The 12,373-nt window shown below is 38.1% G+C and overlaps 1 protein-coding gene across 7 annotated transcripts in view; it reads left to right on the top strand.

Annotated features, from left to right (window-relative positions):
* Positions 1-12,373, top strand: part of Slc4a4 (solute carrier family 4 member 4) — a 450,971-nt gene that overhangs the window by 402,789 nt on the left and 35,809 nt on the right. For all 7 annotated transcript variants that reach the window (XM_087584435.1, XM_087584437.1, XM_087584438.1 and 4 more), the window contains one exon: positions 10,229-10,342. In XM_087584435.1, the coding sequence (XP_087440561.1) occupies positions 10,229-10,342 (114 nt within the window). The remainder of the gene's footprint in view (positions 1-10,228; positions 10,343-12,373) is intronic.

Genomic DNA, 12,373 nt, shown 5'->3' with positions numbered 1-12,373 from the left:
GAACAACGCTGCTATTGCTGCATACTTGGAACAAACGAAAAGTGGAGCTTAAAGATCCTGCAGGATCACAACAGGAGGAGTTAGAAAGCCATAAAATACTTGGCAAAACCATTGGTCCTTTGATATGGCGGTAGAGCACGTGCCAGGCTCATATGTGCAATGGGCACAAGTTTGCCTTCTTTCAAGGATCACTCATAAATAGGAGTTTCCAATGTAAACCTAGAGTACTCATGGTCTAATATTACATATACATTCCAGTTATACGAACAATAATTTGTATAATTATTCCAGAAAATATCAATAGCTACATTACTTTCCACATTATGTTTAGATGGTGCAAACTATTCATTGATACTACTATTATATATCTTATTAATTATGATATCCATCCCATGTGGACAATGATTCTAATGCGTTCTTCACATTAGACTAGATGAGGAACACCAGAATGACTACGTCAAGAACCAGACACATAGTAGGCACTTAATGTATTTAACTTATTGTTAAATAAGTTGTATTTTTGTTCTCTCAAATAAGGTTGACTTTTTGTGTTGTCATTATTTCCATTCATACTAAAGATCTGCAGAGAGACCCCATATTAGAGCTATTTTACAGCCTACTGTGACAGTAGATCTTACGGAACTGGCATTAGGAATTAAAACAAAGTGTAGCATTCTAGAATTTAAATGAAAACATAATGGGTATTTTAGCTATGCAATACATTTTATTTTTATGCTCGTAAACCACAGGAAAATCTTAGGTTCCTCAGGAAGTTAAGTTTCTCAAATCATGATTCTTGTCTGACAGCTTGGCGATCACTGATCTATTGAAACGGGTTGTGTTTAGAGTTAAGAGGTATGCATTTTGTAAGCAGTTCTTTCTAAGAGGTGGGCAACATTCCACTTCTGTTTTCCTTTCCCATAGAATATTCTTGTTGAAAGCTAAAAACTGTCAAACTAAAACAACCAACATTAAAAGTGAATAAGCAATAGTAGGTGACTGTTTTATGTTGCGTTCTGATGTTGGTAAAACTGAGTGACATTTGTACAGTTCAAAATATCAGGCCATATCCCATCATAGAAGTTCATTAAAAATATGTTTTTTCTGTCACTGAACATATGAGATTTTTCCTAGTCCTTTTTGATATTTTATACCTAGGAAAGTCATTTTGAATGTCAAATTTGCCTTTGTCTAACTTCTTTTTCATATTTATTTCACAAAAAATGACAGAGACATTTAGTTATAAATACAATCCGATTTGTTATATATTTTTACACTTACTACAAATATGTCAGCTCTTAGAGATAGATGACAAAAAAATTTCAGTTAACTTGAATTGAGCCCCAATTAAAATTAAGTTCAGAGTTATGGTTGGTCACATCATTGGGAGAGGGCTTCACATAATGGAGACAGAGGCAAGCTATAGATAGAAGTCATGCCATCTGACCATATGATCTTCCTGGTTTAAAGCATGTTGAGCTAACGCGTCCATCATAGGAGAGTCAACAGCCTTCAGATCAGTGCAGGAAACCAAGAGTTTCTTGTGTCTAGGTTGCCAAATTACCAATTAGTCATGCAAATCTAAATTCTTACTTTTTTTTTCTTTTTTTTTTTCAGAGCTGGGGACCGAACCCAGGGCCTTTCGCTTGCTAGGCAAGCGCTCTACCGCTGAGCTAAATCCCCAACCCCAAATTCTTACATTTTAATACACATTCTTAAATTAATTTTCTTTATCGGACCTGAACCCCTTTATTATGGTTTGAGTTATATCCAAGAAGACATTAGAAAAGTGTTGGGCTGTAGGATATTACTGGATTTTAACATTCAGTTAAAGTTCTCCCAAGTGAGTCTAATCTTGCCTCTATGTTTCTGAAAAGCTTGTGAGTCTCTGGAACAAGAACCCAGTATCCCATCGCCTTTTCCCTTCCACATCCCCTGCCCACAGCATCTGCTCCACTCCCAGGAGTTACACAGTCAAGTCGAAATTTCCTCTTGTACCATAGACATGGGATGTTAGAAGGCATTCCCACCATGCCTTTTCAGGGAAGTGAAAAGTAAACATTTTTCTTGTGACAAATCCCCTAAGTCTTGACTCCTTTGGTTACCTTTCTTTACCTTTGGTCAGCCTAAGATTTTCTGTTTTCCCTATCAAGGACAAAGATTGGATTATAATTTTTCCCCATGTAGTCTGATTATTTGTTTCTGGGATTATTTGTCTTGGGCTTGTTTGGTTCCTCGTTCTACTACCCAGTTTTGAGGCAGGATGGGAGCCGTGCTTTGCTACTGGTTACTATAGCCTCGGTCTCCTCGCTGGACCACTTCACTCGGCCTGCCAAGGAAGGTTCTACCAGCAGGTGTTAGCCCCACCCTGAAAAATTATCCCGCCTACTTCCTATTTCCCCCAAATCTCCCCGACTTGAAGTTTATAGAATTAGAACTGTACAGTTCGAACCGGGCTCTTTTTATTGGATTTGGAATATACCGTGCATCATTGGATCAAAGCACAGTGAATTAAGATCACTACTATAAGTAATGTTGATGCTTTAAAAGGAAAAAAAGCAACAAGCTTTACAGTATTGACTCCTAGGGAGGTCAAATTTCAAAACAACCATGCCGTTCTGTGCCTGTGACTGCCAAAAGCCACGTATTTGTCTAGTGGACTTTTTTTTCTTCTGGAATAAATGCCTTTTTATACACTATTGTTTAGAACTTGCAGGCACCAGTCTCATTAGAGGACTTGACATCATAGATTAATATTTACTGAGAGCCCACAGGGTGCCTGCTGCTGCTGTACTTGTCTTTCCCTAGCAGCTCCATCCATTGAAAACCACTCCACAGGCTCCCAGCACCCACCCTAGCCCCAGTTAATTTAAGAGCAGCTGCAGTCCTTGCAAAGTGAAAACTGAATGTCCTCTGGGGCTTCCTAGGAACCAAATTTATTTTTTTCCCTGTAAATTAACTAGTTCTCGCTGTTGGTATCTTCATGATTACGACTGCCTCAATAATTAATATGGTATCATCCTTCATATAAAGTGCATTTATAATAGATTTATAAGGTTGTTTTTTGCTCAAGAATAGAAGAACAGCCTATGATTATTGGAATTGTCTTTCTCATCCACTTAATTTCTTCTTTACTTTGGTAGTTTAAATATTTAATATGTTTGCAGCATGCAAGAATAATTGAGATATTTTCTAATTTATTTTACGAAGGATACAAAATATTTTTCAATTTCTTTTGACTAATAAGAGTAGCAAAAAATGTAAGAACTAGTCATAGTACCCAAAGATCATTCTAGTCTTATTTTAGACATGTTTCTCTTCTGTAAGTTACAGTAGTACACGTAGTGAATCCATGTACCATGAAAAGCAATTTTTCAAAATACCAGAGTGTTGCTCTCTGTAAGTTATCTTCCTTTATTTTTTTTCTCAGATTGGGATAATTTATATCCATAAGATGTTGAAGGTTAGCCTGAAGATACTTAGTAATGGATTTGGACGGATCGTTGTTAAGTGCATATCCAAACTAAGACTGATCAAGGGTACACCCAAACTAAGACTGATCAAGAGATCCACAGGCTTGAGCATAAGATCCTGTAAAAAAAAAAAAAATCACAGTGTTCTCATGAAAGCATTTAACCCTCTAGGGTTAATTGTCTTGGATAGTCATTGCTAGAGAATTGTAAAAATATGAATTTCTAGGATTATTTTTATTTTATTAATATGTTGACTTACATAAATATTGTTTTGAAAGAGAAAACAATGAAACAAAAGAATATGCTTTTCTTTTTCTAAATGTGTTTGGAAATGTGAGAAGGGCTCAAAGAATCTCTTACTGTCTTCAAATCAGACAGTGCCTATGCACAGGCCCTAGACTGTTATCTAGTTGACGTCTTTAGATGCACTCTGATTCTCGAGTCAGTTTTCCCAGTTATTTTTAGTAAGTCCTGAGTACCCTGCTAGCATAGCACACCATCTACCTTCCCATATTAGAAGATTTAATATTAAATACAGACTTGATCTGGGAAAGGCAATGTCGCTGACAAGAATGTTAAGAGTAGATCGTGCATTTTAGAATGAATTACCTAACCATAAACACCCCTAGGACTGATTTCTGCAGCTCTTCACACACACACACACACACACACACACACACACACACACACACACACACACACATATATATATATATATATATATATATATATATCTCATATGACTTAAGAGGAAGGAGGAGAAATACAAGTTAATATGTGGCCGAGAATGCTGTGAGTCTGCCTAAGAGTTTCAGTGAGGTTTAGCATCATTAATAGGATTGCTTCTTATCCTCTATAAATTTTCAGAACTATAATTTTCTGGCACTTGTTAGAATTTGTCTTTTCAGCAACTTTTGAGCCCATGTGATCATAATGCCACATTTAACAAGATGTCCCCTGCCCAAAAATCTTTCCAGAATCAATATATGTGCACTTACATACATATTACTCTGATACATGTATGTGTGTATACATACACATATATAATGCATATAGGTGTGTGTGCACATTCACAGTACTTATTAATTTGTCTTATCTAATTAACATAAACATGGTAGCTTAGAACAATAAAAATTTGGATCTAAGAGGCAGCTCTGTAGGTTCAAATTAAAATAATGGAGGTAAGAAGTGTGAAATTGGTCTCAGTTGAGGACTGAAAATCCTCAGTGAGAAGAACTGTGTCTCTCTGGATGCTCTAGGGGACAATGCATTTCCTGGCTTTAATCTAAGCATTGTCTGCACTCATAGGTGCTTGGACTCCACTCAACTTTGAGGCCAGTAAGGGCTGCTTAGACTTTCTTACACCTTAACACGTTGACTCACGTTATAGCCTAGGTTGGCCTGGAACTTGCTCTTTATCCAGACTTGCTCCAAATTCATGGCAATTCATGACAGAGGCACCTGAGACAGACATGGTAAGCAGAGGAACCATGAAAGACGCTAAAATAGCAAGCCAATAAAGTAGTATGGTCCTATACATATTTTCAAGATGATTCTTAACTTGCTAAGTGCAGGATATTGTCGGTGGGTTGGCAAGCTATTTCTTTTATCCTTAACAATAGAGCCAATTAAGCTAAAATGAAAAACAAAGGTGAAAGAGGGGGCCTGGGCAGCAGTGGTCAGGCAGGCTGGGCTGCGGAAGATGAGCCCGAGTACATAATTTTTTTGACATAATTTTGAGATACCTCTAAGAAGGACTTCCAAGTAGAAGCATCCAATAGATACATGGTTCTGGAATTTAGAGGCGTGATCGGTTCCCAAAGAGAGAAAATCGTTATGGCAAAGACCCTAAATAGAAGCAAACACATGAAGCGGTGGGAAGAGTTGAGAAAAAGCCAGCCGACAAGTCTGGCTGTGTCCAGTAGAGTAGCCTTGGCAAGTCTACTAGTCTCAGTTTCCAAATTGTCTCCCAAGTGTCCTAGCGTTCCTAGATCAAAACAGGACAACTTGGGGAATATCACCTTGGTTGTCTGAGCTGTTTCCCATGCAAGCAATCTGCTCTTAGAAGGAGGCTCTGAATCACTTAGAACTCTGTTTGCTTTCTGTCCGTGTAATGCTGGCTTTATACTGTTGAATGAGATACTTCAGAGAATAAACACTAATGTCATTTTTAAAGGGCAATGCATTTATATAAAAATGGTGTGAACGACAAGAATCAGAAGGGAACAAGAAAGGCAGTGGTTTGCTGAGTCACAGAAAAGGACAGTTTTAGGAGGTTTGGCTAGTTCATATTCTTTTGAATATCATCAACGACAGCAAGTTGTTTCCGCTTCGAGTATGGATTTAGCTTTTTTACATTAGCCAGAGTCATTTGTATGTTAGGTAGAGTGGAACTGGCAATCGATATTACACTCTGGATGGTAATTTGGCATCATGTCCCCAAAGCCTTAAATTTTTATATACACATCGACAGGCCAGTTCTGCTCATAGTAATTTATTCCAAGTAAATAGCCCCAAGTGCTTGCAAGTATTACTTTATGATTTTTTTTCATTGTCTAGAAAAGTTGGGAACCATCTAAATCTAGGATATTAGGAAAATGATCTTTGTATATCGATTCAGCATAATACTTTGACATCATTAAGGTTGCTGTTACAGAAAATATCAAAGGAAATAAGAAAAACTGAAAGGGGCGTACAAAGCAGAATGTAAACCGAGCACGGAAGGTCATGCCTCTAATTCTAGCATTTGTGAGGCTGACATGGGAAGATCTTATCTTTGAGGCCAACCTGGAACCTCAAAGTGAGATCTTATTTCAAAACATCAACAAAATGAAGAAGAGGAAGAGGAAGGAGGAGGAGGAGGAGGAGGAGGAGGAGGAGGAGAAGAGGAAGAGGAAGAGGAAGAAGAGGAAGAGGAAGAGGAAGAGGAAGAAGAGGAGGAGGAAGAAGAAGAAGAAGAAGAAGAAGAAGAAGAAGAAGAAGAAGAAGAAGAAGAAGAAGAAGAAGAAGAAGAAGAAAAGCATTAATATATCAAAGGTTATATATCCACATAGCTGTGAATAGCATTTCATACAACAAAAGTATATATTTCAGATACTATGGTTTAATTACTATGGAGGGGAATTGAGAAATACTTGTTATATTTTTTCTAAATATTCTACAAGAACCGCATATCACATATTAAAGTGGGAAAATAAAAAAATTAAATTTAAATAAGAAAGAATCCTGGATATTTCAGACAAATGCATGATGGTTAATACGTGTAACCCAGCAAATATCCATCTGTTTAATCATAAAATTATAAAAAGATTTTAAGATTATTTGAAAAATGGCAACATCATTGAAATAATAAAATAACTCCCAATAGAACAGGTGGAAGACAATACTGATTTGGATATGAAATTGGATTTGGAAGATTTTTTTTTAAGGGAAGAGACACATTTTAAATTGAGTTATTTAGCTAGGTGTGATGGTTCATGCCTTTAATTCTAGCACTTGGAAGTCAGAGGAAGGTGGATATCCTGAGTCGGAAGCCACCCTGGTGTATGTAGTGAGTTTCAGGAGAGGAGGGCTATGTGGAGAGACTGTCTCAGAAGAAAAAAAAAGGAAGGAAGGAAAGAAAGAAGGGAGGGAGGAAGAAAGGAAGAAAGGAAGGATGAAGGAAGAAGAAAATGAGGTGTGATTTCCATAGCAAAGTAATGAAAGTTTCATAGTTCAACAAGTATTAGAAATATATCAAATATCTCCTATTTAAAATATACTTGAAACTTGTTATGATGAATCATCTTTTTTTTTTTCAAATAGAAAGACATTGAATGGTGTCCAAGCACTTTAGAGGGGATGTTTTTCTCGTGGTAGTTTCCATCTCAGGCCTTGATCTTTCTCTCAGAGCAAACAGGCCCACATAGTGCATATCGGTCACTTTTACTGGACCTTAGTGGGGGAGGAGTTTGTTTGGTCATAGTTCGGGCATACGGTTCCTTACTACTGGGAAGGCATGGTTGCTGTGCCGTCCATGTCTCTTGCTGCAGGGCCATGAGGTTTCGGTTTCGCCTTTCCAAATGGCAACTAACCAGAATCAGGACCAAGGTACCGCTCCGATGAGCCACCTCAGAGTTCTACTCCCTCTCAGACAGGCCTCAGGTCTTCCCAGATAGTATTATCATCTGGAAAACAGGTGAAAAGCACATCCACCTGAGGGAAATGTTTCTAATCTAGAGCATAATAAGGACCAAGTTAGGAGCTCCACAAGTAAACTCAGTGCTGACCTCCAGTTCGCCATGTTGGACTGGCAGGGTAGTCAACTTACAATAGATCCAAGATATGGTCTCTTCTCTATGAGGTGCCATAGTGACTGCAGTGCAGAGGGATTCCACAGCTGAGCAGATAGATCTGGGGAACTTGAACCATGGGATTGAATTAGCATCCTTCTCTATTACAGAAAAGGGAGTAAACGGTATTTTAAAATAACCGTTCCCATTCTTTGAATGAGTTATAGGCCATTTGAGTTGTTTGGTTAGATTTTTGAGTGTGAGAATTGGGGACATAATAAATTTTAGTAAGAACTACAAGACTTGAGTGAACTCTGGCTGTAGAGGGATATGTGGCCCTCCCAGAACAGCGAGGGTCGTGACACCCTAACAACAGTGAAACTGCCTCCTAGGGCCACCCTTTGCCAGGCTATTCCGGACCATTTGTCAATGCTACTCGCATAAAACTTGAGAAGTAAGTTTCATCCAGAACTGAGGTCCTGAGAAGCATTAATTCTCAGTATTTGTAATCAAAATAGTCTCTGCATAGTAGTTCCATAGGATTGCTGGGCTTTGATTTTTTTTGTTTGTTTGTTTGTATGTTTCTTAGAATTAAGATCCACCTCAAAGACTTCTTTGAAGTAGAGACTCTAATTATTTGAGTGCTTTTTGCAGTCAAGAGGCCTGCTGGAACACAAAATAATGGTAGTAATTTATCCAGATATTATGTTGAGTACTTCCATGGTTAATCGTATTTAATTCTGATAAAGAAAACCAATGTGAAGTTGCAGGTAGTGTTCTCCCTCTGTTTTGCAGGGAAGCTAATAAAGGCTTTGCATTCATACTGTAAATAATGACAGTGAGAGTCCAGTCTACGTCATCCACCTATATCAACTACAACCATAACTTTTGTCCTATGTTTCCTTTACTCGCTTCCTGTCATCTATTTGCTTTTGACATCATTGCGTGTAACTGAAGTGAACTCTTCAGAGAGCAGAACTCCTCTTCCATGGCATGTACTAGACTAGAGCCCACAGAGCCTGGCCCTTTGTAAGGCAAAGAATTCCCAGCCAGAAGCATTTTTGATCCTAGTAGTATAGTTCCTGACACCCGGTGAAGTCCAAGAATGAGTCCCTGGCCTCCTTAGAGCATGCAGCATCATGCAATGTCCACTCCTTGCTTTAGCTCCTACTGAACGCATGGAGTTAGTTTCACTTCCGGGAGCCTATCTATCTTAAACCACTTACTTCCTTAGTCCACCTTTGTCATCCAGCAGCATCAGGAAATTGACCATTCTCCTTTGAGAGAGAGACTGATGCTAGAATCAAATTAGGAACTGAATAGCTCTTAATGAGCAGTCCAGTGACACACTACTGTACTCCCGCCTAATAGCTGAGGTGTCTACTCTACTCAAGCTATTGGCCCCTAAGTAGTATCTCTAGTAATGATGGAGGATCCCTAATACATCCTCAAACTCCTGTGCTCCCCTTCTAATAGCCATTCTGCATCTATTCATGAGAAAGCATAGGGTTTAATGCTCAGACCTTGTCCTGACCAGAGAAGGCACTTACGGTATTGGATGCCCAAATAATGTTGATCACACTTTAGCAATGAAAAGATTTCTCACATAAAGTAATGTTCCAATTCTAGCGAAATAAGGGGTGTTTTCTTAGAATTCTGTACAGCCTTCAGTTTGTATCTACCATACCTGGACTTTACTGCAGATCTTGATACTGACATTGCTCAATGGCCTGGAACTTAGAATCTTCTTCTGCTAGATTTGTATCATCCTCAGGCTACTTAATGGGATTCCCATTTGTGACTCCTTGAATAAGAATGGTCCCCATAGGTTCATATTTCTGAATGCTTGGTCACCAGGAAATAGAACTGTTTGAAAAGATTATAAAGATTAAGAGGTGTGGCCTTATTGGAGGTGTAGCCTTGTTAGAGGAGGTGTGACCTATTGGAGGAAGTGTGTCACTGGGGGTGAGCTTTGAGGTTTCAAAAGCCCACTCCAAGTCCAGGCTCTTTCTCTCTGCCTACAAATGAGAATGTAGAACTCTCAGCTCCTTCTCCAGCACCATGTCTGCCTTTGTATCACTAAGATAATAATGGATCAACCTCTGAAACAATAAGTAAGCCCCCAGTTCAATGCTTTCTTTTTACAATAGTTGCCTTGACTGTGGTATTTCTTAACAGCAATAGAACAGTGACTAGGACAGTGACTAAGACACTGCTGTTTTATTTATTACTTGCAATGCTGCTTTCCAGACAAACTGAGTCCTATTTCAATGTGTCATGTGTGCTTAGATTCTATTCTTATTCAAATATCTTTCGTGCTGCACATAGGAAAAATAACGTATACTGTGTTTAGTGATCTCTCCTACATCCAGAGGATAATTTGTTGATAAATTCTTAGTAAATATGAAATTCTTTTGCACTTCAAACATAGGCACCAGTGTGTATGATACTAAATAGTCCTTTGTTTCCTTTTTATTTTTTCAGGCAAGAAAACTGATCAGCGATTTTGCCATCATCCTGTCCATTCTCATATTCTGTGTAATAGACGCCCTCGTCGGTGTGGATACTCCGAAGCTAATTGTGCCAAGTGAGTTCAAGGTGAGCGAGTGCCTCTTTTGCTTGTTGCTCAAACTCTGTGCCTCTATCTTTTCCTTTAATGTGGTTTGCTGGGAATTCAGTCAGTTTTGTGTAATTACCCATTTTCCCCTCAAAGCAGTCCCCTGTGAGGCTCATTTACAGATAGTCTAATTTCTTCACTAAAATTAAATGCCACAGTTAGGATCAAATTCAGGATGTGGGTTTTATTGACTTTCATTTTCAGATAGCATATATAGTATTGATGAACTCTGCCTTGTGTATCTCAGAATATTTCAGACACTCTTACAGACCTAATTGGCCTGATTCATGCAGCAGTTCTGAGAAGTGCACACAGAGCTAGTATTGTTTGTTTTATAATCTACTAGTGCTCACAAAATTTAGGCAAAAGGTCCATTACTTCTTAACTAGTGATGGCAGGCAGTGAAGTTAGAATTCAAGCCTTCAAGCTCCAACTTAGTGGTCCTTGCCTCCTACCAAATTATCTACCAGGAACACTTATAATACAAAGCTTAATTGTTCAAAGAGAACAAAGGAATTATGTATTTTCTGGAATTAATGTGTATATAGGCGTAATGTATAAAACTTATGTGACGTGCATTCATAATTATATACTTATGAAGCTTTATAATTGCAAAACTTTAACCTATTTTCTAGAAAAATCCTTACTCTGTTCTCTCCACTATTGAGATAATAATGTCAAGCGCTAGTAAGCTGACTGCGGTGTCATATAACTATGAGAGGGGATATGCATGGTACACACACATGCACATACATGACAGTAAAGAATATCTCTGGCATAATATCATATTCATCAGCAAAGGTAAATTCTAGTTGATTCCATTACTAATCCATTCAAATCACCGTTTTTTTCTAAGTGTTTGCTTGGAGGCAGTCTCCATCCTGGGGGATGGGGATTGAAATGCTTTAATGAGTAAGATTAGGTGTTTTGCCTTACAAGCTCACAATGTGTGATACAGGAAACATGAGGATGGGTTTTCTTTCCCTGGTGGAGTTTTGAGCAAATTGAGAGGGAACATGCATCCAGGGTTTTTGGCTTATGCCTACCAGCCCAGAACTCAGGAGACTGAGGCAGGAGGATTTCTACAAGTTCAAGGCCAGTCTGGGTTACATAGGGAATTGGAGGCCAGCCTAAGCTATAGAATAAGACTCTATCTCCTGGGCTGGAGAGATGGCTCAGTGGTTAAGAGCACTGACTATTCTTCCAGAGGTCCTGAGTTCAAATCCCATCAACCATATGGTAGCTCACAACCATCTGTAATGGAATCTGATGCCCTCCTCTGGTGTGACTGAAAACAGCTATAGTGTACTTATACATAATGAACAAATAAATCTTAAAAAACAAGACCCTATCTCCCAAAAAGAAAAAAAGAAAAAAGAAAAACACAAAAAAGCAAAACAACAAAAAAGAAGACCAAACTCATAAATGATATATTTATGCCTATTTGCTCTTTTAAGGTAAGAAATAGCATAGAATTCTCTCTTTCTGTAACAGACATGTTTGATCCCCTGACAGTCAGAGAATAAGAATTTATCTGATTTTCTGACACAGTTATGGGCATTTAATGACTTCTGGATAATTTCCCTGTGTGAAGTAAGAGATCTGAATACTTGGTTCAGGTATAACATGTAAAATAGTTTTTTATGTGTCATGGAGTCATTTATTTGGCAGGAGTAGAAACAACTATTATTAACTGTGAAAAATCAAACAAATCTGTGGTGGCTTCGTAAATTTTTTTCTACCTATTCTCAAAATATTACATTTGAGATTTATTTCCGTGTCTCTTAATGTTAAGTTTTTCCTTTTCTATCTGATACCTTATCTCAAATAATTTCATGTATTTAAAAGATCACTCCCTGTTGTTTTCAATAGCCCATATTTTGCATCTTTTTTTCCCTTTTCCTTTTTTAGCAACCATTTCAAAAATAACGTCTTTTGGGACAGCTTTTGTTAAATAATCTTTTTCTCCAGACTACAATCGTTTCTACTTTTTAAAAACGTTACCCCTCCAA

The sequence above is a fragment of the Rattus norvegicus genome, chromosome 14 (assembly GCF_021556685.1).
Source record: "Rattus norvegicus strain SHRSP/BbbUtx chromosome 14, alternate assembly SHRSP_T2T, whole genome shotgun sequence".
Taxonomy (NCBI): Eukaryota; Metazoa; Chordata; class Mammalia; order Rodentia; family Muridae; genus Rattus; species Rattus norvegicus.
This window is presented reverse-complemented; position numbering and strand designations above follow the sequence as displayed.